Raw genomic sequence first — 15,920 nt, 5'->3', positions numbered from 1 at the left:
CCCAATAATTCAATATCAAACATAAGTTTAGAGGGGTTTCTCTGCTCAACAAGGCACTTTGAGGGAAAACACACCTATTTTGTTTATAAAAGGAAAGTGGTTGATGTGAGAATATTTTATTCCTATTTTATTTTAGACAGGACAGCAGCCCGTCTCTCCGTATTCTGGAACAGGGCCCTGATCATCTGTTTCACCTCGTCCGCGGTCATCTCCTTGGCCAGGGGACCGGAGCCCTCGGCCCAGCGGTCCTCCAGGACCCGCAGACTCGAGTCCAGCACGATGATGAGCTCTTTGAACTTGGCCCACTTGCGGACATACTTGTCGGGGCTGGAGGCTGGCTTGAACAGGTCTGGCGTTTTCGTTACGATCTAGGATAAATTGCTAAGTAAAGTATGAGCGATTATAAATAAACCTAATCTTGACCCCTGTTTGTTTGTCTTTTCAATAATTGACCCACCCCTATTTTTCAAATATATTGAAAATAAGGGTGAGTTGTTTTCCCCCTGTGCCTTACCACCAGGGTTTCGGATCCGGATCCGCAAGGATCCGCATATTTTTGAGTCCAAGGATCCGGATCCGGATCCTTGGACTCAAAAAAATGCGGAAAAAATGGAAAAATCTACCTAAAGTCTGAACCTAAACCTTAAAGACTGGCTCTCATCAAGAGAATGTCTATAAAGGTGGGGGGCGAAAGTGACACTTTTTGAAACCAAAACTAAAAGTCAAAGGAACTCAACTAAAAAAAGGGTTACAGGTCTGACATTTTGCATGGCAGTTGCTTTATAGGGGTACAATACGGAACTGTGAAGAAACGGCGTCGCAACCGCCGAGAAAAGGCAAAAAAAAAATTCGGCGGGAAACGGCGGTTTTCGGCGGTTGCGCCGCCGTTTCTTCACAGTTCCATATTTTACCCCTATAAAGCAACTGCCATGCAAAATCTCAGACCTGTAACTCTTTTTTTAGTTGAGTTCCTTTGTTGACTTTTAGTTTTGGTTTCAAAAAGTGTCACTTTCGCCCCCCACCTTTATAGACATTCTCTTGATGAGAGCCAGTCTTTAAGGTTTAGGTTCAGACTTGAAAATTAAAAGTATTTTTGACTTCGAATTAAAGAATAAATTTTTTTTGAAAAATTTGGTGATTTTATCTTTATTGTCGGATCCGCACTGACCAAATTTTGAGGATCCGGATCCGCATACAATCATTGCGGATCCGAAACCCTGCTTACCACCGCAGGGGGCCCTAACCTTCGGTGTCCTAACCTTACAAGGCTACCCAGAATCAAATATAACCTTACCTTATCTAAACTAATAAAATAACAAACCCCCCATTTACAAGTTAGTCGTTTTTAAAGTGCTCAATAATGTACTTTGCGGGAAAGCGCCATTGTTCTTCCGACTTTATACCTTAAAGGAAAAATAATATGAATTTCAAGTATCACTCGTGTCGTTCGTGTTCTCTAAATACTTTCTTCTGTTGAAAGATGTAATACTTCTTTTAAAATGAAAGTTGCCGTAATTTTTTTTACAAACAAAAGCATGACCTAATTTTTAATTGAAAAGATTTTTCTCCGGAGCGTAGTTACTATACAATCAAAGTTTTACTCCTATTCTAGTCGATTAAGTAATAATGAAATATATTTTTCATATGGAAACGGTCTATATACTTAGTTTTGGTGGTACGTTTGTCAATTAATGTAAAAGGACGAGATAAATGTGTAATTATGTAAAAATGCATTGTTAACACAAACATGTAACATACAATCAGCTGTGTGTGAAGCTTGCCAATCTAAGATTGGCTACAGGATTCTCACCTTCAATTTCCGTGTGCAACTGAATCCTAACTTCAGAGAATCAGGGGCTGCATTAAGAGATATAAGTTTTCCGGAATTTTAATGTAGGGAGGAGATTTGAAATCTTCATCAAATTTTAAGGATTTTTTATAAAATTAGTTTTTTGTAAAATTCTTTATCTAAAAGCGAAAATACATTTTAAGTTAATTAATTTTGACCAATAGGACTGTTGGATTTTAAACTACCTGCGCTCTAATTGGTTGAATGATGTACGACATCCAATCAGAGCGCAGATTTTTTAAATCCACCTATCCTATTGGTCAAAATTAATTAACTTAATTTGTATTTCCGCTTTTAGATAAAGAATTATACAAAAAATGAATTTTATAAAAAATCCTTAAAATTTGATGCAGATTTCAAATCTACTCCCTACATTAAAATTCCGGAAAACTTATATCTCTTAGGCTACATGTCATACATACATAAATCTAGCTATTGCTGCGATACTTATGGACAAATTATCCTTGATGATTTACGAGGAAAATGCAAATACTTTGTATTGTAACTTTTCCGAGTGTTGCAGAATAATTTCTTGCAAAAAGGAAAAGTCTAGCGTATTTTTAATAAACTTTAAAATGGTAAGTCGACCCTCAATTTTCTATTATATTTCTTAAAAGGGGGATGGATACATATTTTAAGGGCGATTTCTCCTCCTAAATAGTTATAAACTGCCAAAAAATCAGTAAAAAGAATAAAGAAAAAATATCAGGCATCCTAAGGCATAAGACAATAAACGCTAAATAAATGCACATCTCCAATTCTAATAAACAAAATTACCCTTTCTGTACATTAAAAATATTGGTTGAAAAATTTGTACACTACTTGTTAAAAACCAAAATTCAATATAAATGCCCAAAGTTAAAAGTCCAAAATTGAGAGAACGTGATTATAAAACTTTGGTTACCAGTATGATTTATATAATCTAGTTCTAAGATGTGCTAGGTACGTAAATACAATTCACACAAATATGTGACTAAAAACTAAAGACTGCTTTACAAATTAAAATCAAGAATGTTGTGCAAAATAAAATATAAAAAAACAGCTGATACTCATTTATTTGAGAAAGTTAAATTCTTTTCCATCTTCATCTTAACACAAACCCAGGATTCTTAAGGGATAAGACAATAGCCGATAAATTGATGTTCCTACCCAATAATGATAAAGTCATCCTTTCTGAAGATAAAAATTATTGGTTGAAAAGTGTATAACAAAGTCTTTGAGTCAAACAATAAGATTGATAGTTTGTTTGTGAACTAGGGTAACAGTGTAATTTACAGTCCAATGTCTCCTCCCTCCCTCCTTGCCTTTTTTGTTACGTAATAACAAGGATTTATTTAGAAAACAGTTAGAAAATGGTTCAAATCTAAATATCTTAATGAGATTACACCTAGCTTAAAACCTTGAAAAACCTCTACGTTTTTAAGGAAGATATAGCACATCTAAATAATCATATTATTTATATTAAGGTTTTTTGTCTTAAGCTTAAAAGCTCGGAAAATGCTAATAACTATTGGCTATACTTTTCAGATAATCTATATCTATGCATTTGGGGGCAGTTTTATGCTATTTTTCTAACCCCCTTAACAGCTAAGGATAAAAAACTAGTAAAGAAAACAATACCTGGGTAAATAAAGAGCAAAACTGTCCCGACATTTCGGCAGAAATATCTGTCAGCCCCAGAATCTTTTGCATGATCTCTTCCAGACCAGCGTTCAGCAGGCTTCCAATCGACCTAAACACATAAATATAAAACTTTTATCAACCGCAAATCATGAAAAGAAAAAAATATTAGAATATTAGAAATTTTAGCTTCTAATTTAATTCCTCATAGTTAAAGGAATCACAAATTTCAATTCTGTGTTAAGATCTAAATATTTATAATCGCAGCTCACCTGTAGTAGACATCATCCGGTAATGTTCCTTGCCACACTTTCTGATTATGGTTCAACTGAGAAATAAACTGTCTGACCGCCTGGTCTACGCCGCTGGACAGCCGCCGCTCTCCGCCAACACCCGACCCACTGCTTGCTGATCCTCCGCCGCTAGTTGAGCTGCCCGAAATTCCCGATCCCGCCAGGATGGAATTGATTGTGTCACGCTGCTTGCGCAAACTTTGGACCATTATCGCGCCGGCAACACTACGCAGCCGCGGGACAATGTCAACAAATGTTGGTGTGTGCTGCGACATGGCTGGCAGCTTGTCCTTATACAGGAACCCGAGGCTGATAAGCCTGTGTGCCAGGTACATGGTGCTGTTGTGGGCAATGGCCGCCAGCTGTGGTAACGACTCCAGGTTGGATTTATGGAAGGTCGGTACGACAGCGCACCATAACTCAAACACATTCCTGACAGTGTGAAACATGCGGATAGAACAAAATGGCTTCGATTTGGCAGCAATGTCCAATCCATTCTGTGCCAACTCCAACACCTTCAGTGTAGACTGGGATATTTTACATTTGGGAAATTGAAATATTTTCTCTGGGACGGAGAAGTTGGGTGGTATGGGCAGGTCATGGTGGTCATCAACCTTGCGGTTGAGTAGATCAGACTGGTCGCAGGAGCCTGGTTCCATGTCCACGGTTGTAAACATGTCCTCCTTCATTATCTCCCTTGCTTTGGTTAGCAAATCCTAGAGATATAAGAAAATTAGTACTTTATCTTATATTTAAGTAAACTATTAACTATTCCTTATTTTGTATAGCTAAGTTAGTTAGAAAAGGGAAAACCGGGATGTCTATTATTTTCCAACTAAGGAAAACCTGAATCTATTTGGATATAAAACATCTTATATTAAAAAAGGAGAATTAAAGAACTTTGACAGGAAGACATTATAATAACCTGAAAAAAACCTTAATATTAATGATTTTATAGTATTCTTAAGTTTACCTAACTGTTAATCATGCCAAGTTTTACATCGATAAAACTATTCTAACATGCCAAATCAACAATAGAGCTATCCTTTACAGTTGGACATACGAACCGAAACCAAAAGTAGAAAAGCTTCGCTATTCAAAAATTGAACTATACCTGACAGACTTTATTAGCAAAAAGAGCGTCCACATTCCTTGCGTAGTTGAGCAGGGTCATATTAGTGGCCGCCAGGAACTTGTTGTTGACCAAGTATTCGTGCAGCACCTCTGTCTTGTCCACAATGTCTTGGTAGGCGGGCAGCAGGTCTACGGAGTTAGGCACTGCAGGCGCAAGCACATCCCTAAAGAATTTAAATAACAATGCTTTAATATGCCGTAACAGAATTTTGTACATTTTACATCTTTAGTATGGCAATGTCAATCTCTATTAGGGTGGGTCGATTTTGGAATTTCACATTAGTAGACATTGGCAAGGGTTACTGGGCCAATATAAAACCCTGTGAAACTTAAAAGAGTTTTTTTAATCCAAAAACAACGGGCGCGCGGGGGGTATAAAATGTGCCCGCCCCCTTATAAAACCAAAAATTGAAATGCTGATTACAGATCTGAAAACTGTTATGAAAAATATTGATTCAGTCTGAAATGATTTTAAAATAACCTGCCAAAATGAACAATTTTGACTAAACCAGCTGTTTTTAGGTACTTAATGAGATCTTATTCGAACTAGTAGCAATATTTTTTAAAACAGTTTTCATATTCCTAATCAGCATTTCAATGCGGTCATTTTGATATGCAACATGCCTGTGTTTGAAGGAATTTCAATTTTTGGTTTTATAAGGGGGTGGGCACTTTTTATACCCCCCACGCGCCGGCAGCCATAAGAGCCAAGACACTTTTGAAACTTAGATGGGGCTTACCATACATATTATTATGACTTCCACAACTTATGATAACAGTAAAATCTAAAAAAAGGGGGAAATGGGCCCACCCTAATCTCTATAGGATCAAATACTTTAATAACAAATAAACAAAGTTATAGTATAATCTATATGCATTACTTGAACTAGAAACACTTATCGTGTAAATTAATAATTTGGCTTACTTTATCATAGCATTGCAGAACCAAGTAGAAAGCTTTTCTCCAAAGACCTCTTGCAAGCTGACTTCATTTTCACCCTCTACATTCTCTGCCAACGGAATGCTGAACTGTTTGAACAGAAAGGCAAAAAATATCATCAGATTCTGAATAACATCCAGAGGTCCTGGACTTTTTTCCATTGTTGAAGGTGAATTTAAAGGCAACTTTAATTTAAATGTGTTGTCTGGGTTACCGTCCGCTCGCGCTACACCCTTGATCAACGCCTCAAAGAATTCCAATCTCAGTGATTTCATGAATGGTTCGAGCACATCGTGAAGTATATCCGTGGCGTGGAGGGCCTGTATCAGGTCCTGGAACTCAGGTCTGGTGTTGAGTCCAACATTAACAATGAGGCTTGTGGTTCGAGTCCTGTCCTTGCTATTTTCCTTTACCTCAATCTTAACCATATTTTGCCATTTGTCTTTCAGCTTTTTGGTCAGCTGAAGCTTTTGAAAGGCTAATTCTTTTTTAATGGAGGGAAATATCTTCAGGGTGGATTCATCCAGACTTGAGCAAGGAGTTTGTAAGATTTTCAGGATAAGTTTCATGGAGTTTGAAGCTGGGTAAAGTTTGCCGGAGTAAAGATCTTCGTTGACAGATTCTAGCAGGTCTCTGCATTGCTTAATCTTCTCAACAATCTAAAACACAGATTTTTAATGACAAAGTGTAATTTATGACAGTCAAGGTTGTTTTACAAACAAATATGGTTCTTTCAAACTGGGGACAACCTAGTGCCCAAAATAACCTAACCTAAAATAAACAATGAATAGTATTTGATGGGTTTAGAGAAATTCTAAATAACAAAAGAATTCAAAACCATCTCTAAAAATACTTAGATTTTTTGCATGAAAAATTATATATTTAAAATTATAAAGAACAGCAACAATCGAATAAAAGTAAGTACACAATCAAACGTTCAAAAAAAGGTTCAATAATTTAAAATTACACGTTATAAAATTAGACCGTGGGAATATAAGTATTAAGTAATAATACATTTTTTTCTCAATATTACCTGTAAAGTTAAATTAAGTTCTTGCATTGCATCATTCAACTCTAAAAGTTCCTTGTTTCTGTCTAATAATTCAGCCCTGAAAAAAAAACATGATAGTGCAAATAACATAACGTCATGTGATAGCGGCTACGCCCCTAGTATTAAAGCTTTGTATTCGAAGGGGTCGAGAGGGCTAGAACATAACTATTCATTAAATATTCGACTTAACGCGTAAGTATTAGTGATCTACAGCCGAAAACTTATGTATATCCCTAATGATGATACACAAAATTCTGTAGATTACAATAAGTTGATGAAACGTTTGGACACTAAACTTTATGAACCCATCAGTCAAAATTCAATAGAAGTTATACAAACGTCTAAGAAACTTATGGGAGTAGTGTAAAAATACATCCCAATGCACACTTCTCCCTGCAAAATTATACACTCACCTAAAATGTTTATTGATGGTGGCATCCAGTGATTGTATTTCCGCGGCTATTCTTTCCATCTGCCCAGTAACATCGCCTGCACTGGCAAGAACAACCCCGCTGCCGCCGTATTCACCATGCTTCTTCTCCAACCTAACCGCCAGCTGCGATTTAAGATCGGTCAACTTTTTCTGTATCTTAATCGCCTTGCCCGCAAAATCCTCCTTTTCGTCCAGCGTGCCCGCGGCGGACAGAACCTCGCGGACAAAGGACGCCATAACGCTAAATGCTTTTCAGTATTATGTAATATTTATGGTCAGTTATAACTTCGATGTACTGTTACATTTTTCTGTCAGTCAGTCACACTGACTGTACTGTGAGAAAGAAGAATGTGTGTTCGTCTGTCTGTTCGTTTATTGGGCACAAAATTTCTCGTGACATTTTCTTCCAAAGTACATTTAACATTTACAAGGTAAAAATTGCCTATTTTTAAAAAAATATTTTATAATTTTAAATTTAAATATATGTTTGATATTTTAAACCATAATTAATAAATAAAACTTCGGTCGCAATGTAAGTAAATACCTGTAAATCCGTTGAGGAAAAATGTCTAATAATATTTAATCCAAAGCCATGAGCTTTCATATTGGAAGAATGCCGCGTAGCATATATTTATAATTATATTAAAATGTCGTTTTACTGATAAGGAATGTTGCGTTTTAATTCTTTAGACATAATTAAACAAACAAAAATAATATATCATATTTATGTAACATAAGCATCAAAAATGATATTATTACCATATATTTACATAATTTTTATATGATATAATAGTTCTATTGCGTGGTTTGACCGTTGCAAAAATTGAAAATACTATTTTAGAAAAATATGTTATTCCAAGGTTTTAAATTTTCTAGTTATATAGAATTAGAGATAATCATACTGCATTTATGTACATATATATTATAGGTTTAATAATAATAAAGTTATTAAAATAATAATGTAATGGTTGAAATAAAATAAGCCGTTTTAAAATACTATTTCAAAAAAATATATTTTCTAGTTTTATAGAATTAGAGATAATTATACTGCATTTATGTACATATATATATTATAGGTTTAATAATAATAAAGTTATAAAAATAATGATATAATGGTTAAAATAAAATGAGCATTTTTTTCGCTTATTACAATACAGACTCTTCTCTCAAAATTTGTTTTTGATAAAATTTTGATAGAATTTTGGACTCGAGAACCATATTGTAGAGTCTGAATCGTTCCATATCCTTACAAAACTAACATTTGAAAAGTTTCTAAACTCATATTATTTCTCTTTTTTTTATAACCACTAAAAATCTTCTCTATAGAACACTCTTTCCGTTCTGTCCATCAGTAATTGTTTTTGTGCTACACTAATTAGGGCCGCTCTCATCCTTGTTTTGATATAATTTCTTTTGTTTTCTGTTGAAAAGCTTTAGTGTGTGGAGGTGAAGTCACCCCCTAGTTTCAATTTTAGTTTTCAAATAAAATTTAAAGAAAAATAAAGTGTGATAATTTTTTTCTCGTATTCATTCGAATCCGGTGGATAGGAACCGGTTCTTATCCATACGAAAAAACTATGTCTAGCATCGTATTATATCCAGCTTTCTACGAATATAAAAATGTACAATCATAAGATTAAAACCAGTTTTTTTAGCCAGTGCCTTCGGCACCTCGGGGATAAAAAAACTAATTTTAATCTTATAATTGTACATTCTATATCTGCGGAAAGCCGTTTATAATACGATGCGAGAAATAACTATTCTAGAGCGTTTTTTTAAGGATGTCAATATTTTCCCACAAAATATTATAAATCTTCCATGAACATATGAGAAGCTACCCTGTAAAGGAGAACCATGTCAGTTCACTGGCTTGTGAGATTCTTTGGTACACACAGACAGACACACATCATTTTATTATGAGGATGATGGTGTTAGTTTATAATTGTAATTTAAAAGAGGTTATTAATTATTCTTGGCAATCACTATATGAAATTTGAGACCCTCATTTCTAATAGGGGACAAAGAAAATCACGTTAAATGAAGTTGATATTATACAGTAGATTCGCTATTAATATCACAAATAAGATTTGTTGCTCAAATTCTAGAAGTTATATTTTTGTTTTTTTCAGAAAGAACGGCAAAATGGACTGTACGGTTACACGTTTGCTTATTTGTTTGCTTCAAAATACTCATATTAAATCTCAATTATATAGCACAAACTGGCAGTTTGTTTTTCAACGTATAATGTTATTCTAAAAAAGGGTAATTTTGTTTACCATCAATTCAAGTTTCATTGCCTTGTCCCTTAAAATCCCTAAAATTTTAAATATCATAAATTGTTTCTTAAGAACTCTTTTTCTATTTGATTAGAGATCTTATTATCAATTTTAAGAATAATATCTAGTTTTAACATAAATGTGTTAATCATGAACTGTTTATTTATCATTATAATTATCAATATAATGAAACAAGGATGACAACATCCATAAAAGCGAAGCACTGAAACGATAGGACAAACGGACATTAACAATTGTATAGTGTCAGAACTGAATAAGCATAATATATATGTATAAGAGTCAAAGCAAAATTGTAAGTTAACCCATTAGTGCCGAACCGGGCATTAAAACCCGGTTCCAGAAAATGAAAAAAAAACCGGTTTTCGGCTTCATAATTGCATCATTCTCAGTATGAATCCCCCCACTACTACCCTGGCTTTCATTTCCCCCTGGAGCAGGCAGTTTTGCTTACTTCCGTTTGCTGGTATAGCTCAACAAAGTTTGAAAATCATGAAAATTTAAAATACCCCATCTAACTTTTTTGTTTTTATAGTAAAGTCGCTGATTTTTTTCGTTAAATCTAAAGTTTATTGACAAGTACATCTATTTGTGAATTCGTTTTATTTAAATTATTATTTTTTATATGATTTTTTTATCATTTTTTACGCCCTATATAAGCCCGGTTCGGCATTTCCATTTGGAGTCTGAAATTTTTATTACCCGGTTTTACTAATAGATCTTTTTTAACAACAACAACAAAACCGGGTTTTTTTACCCGAAAATGGCGGCACCTATAGCAGAAACACTAAATTTGAAATAAATCGCTTCGTATATTACTTGTAGCTCTATAGATTACATGAGGTTATGTAGTTTTCAATTACGGATCGTATCAAAGTTCTAAAAAGTGTTCATCTCACTTTGGGCGTTCAAAAAATACATTTTTCAATTTTTGGTCGAAATAACCGGGTTTTTACAGCAAAACCGGGTTTTAACGCCGGCGGAAACCGCCCAAAACAGGTAATAATGCCTGGTTGGTATTTATGGCCGAGCCGAACCGTTTTTTTTTGCAACTTTCCTGTGCACGCCACTAGAGCAAAACAAAAAAATACGTTTTCCATTTTTACCATTATAAAGCTTCCCTGAGATTTTCAGCTCAATCGGCCCATAAAAGTGGCGCTCGGCACTAATGGGTTAATTTGTTGAAAAACTGCTTGATTCAGGATAATGTTTATGGACATACTTACATTTTTAGGACTTGATTATAGAGTTGCTTCGCTTATTACATTATGCTTTGTTGTCCCAGGAATCAATATACCAAAAATCAGATCAATCGGATGATTAGATCACAAAAAATTTGTTGTTAAAAAGTTAAAAAATCAACATGTTTAAAATAGACGTACGGACATTTTGGTGATGATTATAGAGTTGCTACACTTTCTAAATCGTACCTAACTATTAAAGGAATCACCATGCAAAATTTGAAATCGATAGGACAATTCTAACATGCCTAAATTAACAAAAAAAGCTATCCGTTACGGACGTTCGGACGTACGGACGGACCGACCCTAATTATAGAAAAGCTTCGCTTTTAAAAAGGATGACAACATCCATAAAAGCAAAGCTCTGAAACGATGGGACAAACATACATTAACACTTGTAGAGTTTCAGAACTGAATAAACAGAATATACATAAATGTATAAAAGTTGAAACAAAATTTTAAGTAATTTTGTTGAAACAAGGATGACAACATCCATAAAATCGAAGCTCTGAAATGGTAGGATAATAACACTTTAACACTTGTGGAGTGCCAGAACTGAATAATCAGAATATAAATGTATGAGTCGAAGCAAAATTGTAAGTAAATTTCTTGAAAAATTTCTTGATGCAGGATAATATTTATGGACATACTTACATTTTTAGAACTTGATTATAGAGTTGCTTCGCTTGTAATATTGTACTTTGTTGTCCCAGAATCAGTATACCAAAAATCAGATCAATCGGATAATTATATCATATTAAAATTTGTTATTAAAAAGTAAAAAAATCAACATGTTGAAAATGGACGTACGGACATTCTGGTAACGATAATAGAGTTGCCACGCTTTCTAACCTGTTCCTAATTACTACAGGGATCATTACCATGCAAAATTTGAAATCGATAGGACAATTCTAACGTGCCTAAATTAACAAAAAAATCTATCCGTCATGGACAGACAGACGTACGGACCGACCCTTTTATTAAAACTTCGCTTTTAAAAATGGTTAAATACAGGATAATGTTTAAGGACATACTTACATTTTTAGGACTTGATTATAGAGTTGCTTCGCTAATAACATTGCACATTGTTGTCCTAGGAATTAGTATTCCAAAAATCAAATCAATCGTACCTAACTACTACAGGAATCACTATAATAAAAGCTATCCGTTACTGACGTACGGACCGACCCTAATTATAGAAAAGATTTGCTTTTCTATAATAAATGTATGTTCACGATCATCTGTCGTTGTAAAACAAAATAATGAAAACCGTGTATCTAGAAAAGCTTCGCTATTAATAATTATATATTTTGAATTTTGTCCAGGTTCAGCTCTGGTCTGGCACTCATCAATTGACCGTACACCATAATCTAAAAGTCCCAGAAGATTTTGAAAATTGCTCTCTGTAAATATTTGAATGCTGAGATGCCAAATTATGACTTTCAAAAGAAGCAACAGCACTAATTTGTAAAGCACACCTGTATTGTTATAAAGCTAATTTCCCCCCTCCCCCAAAACTTATTCACTTGACCCACTTTTTACAATGCATGAAGACACAATTGATGTTTAAGAATGTACATAAAAACAATGTAAGTTTCTCCTTATTTCAGTAGAATTTGTTATTATACATTTTAAATGTTACATCTAGCTTTTAAACTGTTTTTAACCTATTTTTAAAACGTATATAAAAAATATACTATGACACCAGTAGAATGAGACTGCAGAGCCCAAATTTGAATTAAGTCCCCAATAAACTTTTTTGGGGGGATTTAAATATTAATTTTTATTGTTGCCGTGATCATTTTGACCGAAGCAAAAGGTCTTTTTTTTATTTGGGTAAAATTCGTAGCTTTTAGAGTGTTTTGCTTCATAAATATTGTATTCTGGTATTCTGGAGTAAAATTAGACCTTATGATTTTACTATAAAAATTCACTAAAAAGTTAATTCTTTATAATATATCAACGAATTAACATTAACATGTTTGTGTTCTCTCACTTATTTTAAAAACATAAAAAATGGCTGTAAAGGGTTAAATGACAACAAATGTTTATGCAATACAACAAATTTATTTTTGTCACATATACAAATGTGTTATAAAATAAGATTATTCAAACTTATCTTTTAAAATAATTTTAAATAGTATGTATCTTTTATGTGTATGGTTTTCATTCTTTTCATTTTAATTAAATAAAAAATATTTAACTACATTGGAAATAAGTCACTTTGTGAAAACACTCTTTTTTTGAATTGTAAAGAATTATATAAAACAAGACTTCTTATTGGTTAGATTTCAGAATTATTTGTTTCACTGTGAGCTACAATTGAATCAAGACAAAAGTAAGTGCCGAGCCCTGGGACCTATGTAGGGTGAAAATAGACATAAATCCTTGATGATTCCAGGTGGAGACAAAATATTTCAGCGGGGTCTTTTGGTTTTTTTTCAATTTTAAGTTCTGAAAAAAAATTGAAAAAAATATGAAAATCTTTAATAAAAAACAAACAAAAAATAATTTTCAATATTTTTTTTTATTAAAAGATACAAACAACTTATAATAATACTATAAGCTTTAAAAAAATCACAATTTTTAAATTTTGACTTTCAATATAAAGATTTTTAGAAAAAACCTAAAAACAAATTCTAACATATTTCTGATCAACATAGCAATAAAACGTCTTTTGCAAAATCTTTTATCATCAAAAATAAATAGCACTTACTAAAGGTTTTTTTTCATTTAAACTTATACTTATTACATTAATTAACTTTAAAGATTGATTTTTTTTAAAAGAAAGGTTGCGTGATTTTTATTCATAATTCATTGCCCAATTTTGAGATTCAGACAAAAAACCTTACTGCTTTATATCAGGTGATACTCTACTAGCAGCGGCTATGCCTCTAGAGGCATATAGGGGCCCTTGGGTTGGGGGAGAAGTCGAACCCACACTTACAATTTTTAACTTTTTTAAAGAAAAAGTTAAAAATATTTATTTTGGAGAGTTAATTCTCTTGGGATAGTGATGGTAACCTTCCCTAAAATAGTTATAAACCTTACCAGGACATATGAGAAGCTACCATATAAAGGAGAACCATATCGTTTCATTGGTTAGTGAGATCCCTTGGTGCACAAAGACTCACATAGAACATGTTAAGATACATATATACACAGAAGCTTTACAATCAGAGTATGTCTGTTTGTACATCAGTCTGTATAAAAACAATACATAATATATTTATTTGGTACTAGTGGCTACGCCCCTAGAGGCCTTTAGGGGCACTTGAGAGGGGAAGAAGTGGTTAAATTCTACAATTAGATTTTTATTTTGGGCTTAAAAAGAAAAAGTTATTTTTGTGTGTGTAATGGGGTCCTTTTTTAGGGGGTGATTTCTCCTAGGATGGTGGAGGTATCCTCCTAAAAAAGTTATAAACCTTCCAAGGACCAATGAGAAGCTACATAGAAAAAAAGAACCATTGATCATTGTTACATACTATTCAGGGATCTAAAGGGATAAGACAATGACCGCTAAATTGATTTACATTCCCAAATATGATACATGGATAACCCTTCTTTATGTTTCAGTTAATGGTTGAAATGTTGGGCACTTAATTTAATGAACCAAACAAACAAAAATCGCAACAAGTCCCCTAATCTTGCTGATTAATATATCTTTGCATCTGTATGTTACACTTGCTATTTTCTTTATTTGTATTCTTTTGAGGTTGATAATTACAATTATGTTTTATAAAATCGAAAAGAACACTTTAATCATAATTCAAGATAAAAATTATTTTATCACTAGCGGTTTTGCCCCTAGAGGCATCTAGGGGCCCTTGATAAGTGGGGGGAAGTTGACCCCTCCCCTACTTTCAGTTGTAGTATGTAAAAGAAAAAGTTTGTTTTAAATGTTGGGTAGGAACTCATTTTTTTTTAAACTCAAAACTTCTCAGGACCATGAAAAGCTGGAACCAAAAGTTAAGCGGTTATAAAGAATCTTCGGTACCGACAGACACCCACACACATATACACACAAACAGACAGACACAGAAACTGTTATTTTTATATAAGGATTAATAGACACTAAACTACTCCTTTATATGTTGATTCTATTATCAGTCTAAAAGATAGGTCAATAAAGAAGAACCAAATTGGTCCAGCGGTTAGCAAGAACTTTATGCACAGACAGAAAAAAAACACATGGACATCCTATCTTTTTTATACAGAGATATAACTTTTAAACAATAGCAAAATTTTTTTTTTAGATGATATTTCTTTCCCTGCTTTAAAGCACTATTTATGATACAAAATATATTGATGTCTGTTTGTCCATCTTTCTGACGCTTAAGAACTGATATGGTTCTTTTTTTACTTTACAATGTAGCTTCTCATTGGTCCTTGGAAGGTTTATAACTTCTTTTGGGATGGTACCTCTACCTCCCTAAGAGAAATCGCCCATTAAAAAAGGACCCCACAACACATAAAAAAAACCTTTTTCTTTTTAAGCCTAAAATAAAAATATAGTTGTTGAATTCAACCCCTTCTTCCCCTCTTAAGTGCCCCTAAAGGCCTCTATGGGCGTAGCTGCTAGTACCAAATAAATATATTCTGTATTGTTTTTATACAGACGGATGAACAAACAGACATACTCTGATTGTAGAGTTTTTTTTTGTATATATGTATCTTTATAATAAAGTAACAGGTTCTATGTGAGTCTTTGTGCACCAAGGGATCTCACTAACCACTGAAACGATATGGTTCTCCTTTACATGGTAGCTTCTCATATGTCATGGTAAGGTTTATAACTATTTTAGGGAAGGGTACCACCACTATCCCAAGAGAATTAACTCTCCAAAATAAATGTTTTTAACTTTTTCATTAAAAAAAACTGTAATTGTAAGGGGGGGGTTCGACTTCCCCCCAACCCAAGGGCCTCATACGCCTCTAGAGGCGTAGCCGATGCTAGTAGATTATCCCTTAATATAAAGTAGTAAGGTTTTTTGTCTGAATCTTAAAATTAGGCAATTAATTATGAAGAAAAAAATCACGCAACCTTTCTTTTAAAAAAAATTAA

General features: G+C 33.5%; 1 protein-coding gene across 1 annotated transcript; it reads right to left on the bottom strand.

Annotated features, from left to right (window-relative positions):
• Window positions 1-22: 22 nt before the first annotated feature.
• On the bottom strand, window positions 23-7,936 carry Zw10 (Zeste-white 10 kinetochore protein). The gene is made up of 7 exons (XM_080159015.1): window positions 7,301-7,936; window positions 6,870-6,945; window positions 5,822-6,495; window positions 4,877-5,060; window positions 3,742-4,478; window positions 3,470-3,581; window positions 23-368 (listed from the first exon to the last, which is right to left on the bottom strand). Exons 1-7 carry the CDS (start codon window positions 7,555-7,557, stop codon window positions 123-125), a joined length of 2,286 nt encoding a protein of 761 aa, XP_080015141.1. The 5' UTR covers window positions 7,558-7,936; the 3' UTR covers window positions 23-122.
• Between the last annotated feature and the right edge of the window lie 7,984 nt (window positions 7,937-15,920).

The sequence above is a fragment of the Acartia tonsa genome, chromosome 4 (genome assembly GCF_053477335.1).
Source record: "Acartia tonsa isolate MP-2025a chromosome 4, ASM5347733v1, whole genome shotgun sequence".
Taxonomy (NCBI): domain Eukaryota; kingdom Metazoa; phylum Arthropoda; class Copepoda; order Calanoida; family Acartiidae; genus Acartia; species Acartia tonsa.
The sequence above is the reverse complement of the archived record's forward strand: the minus strand, read 5'-3'. Positions and strand labels throughout refer to the sequence as shown.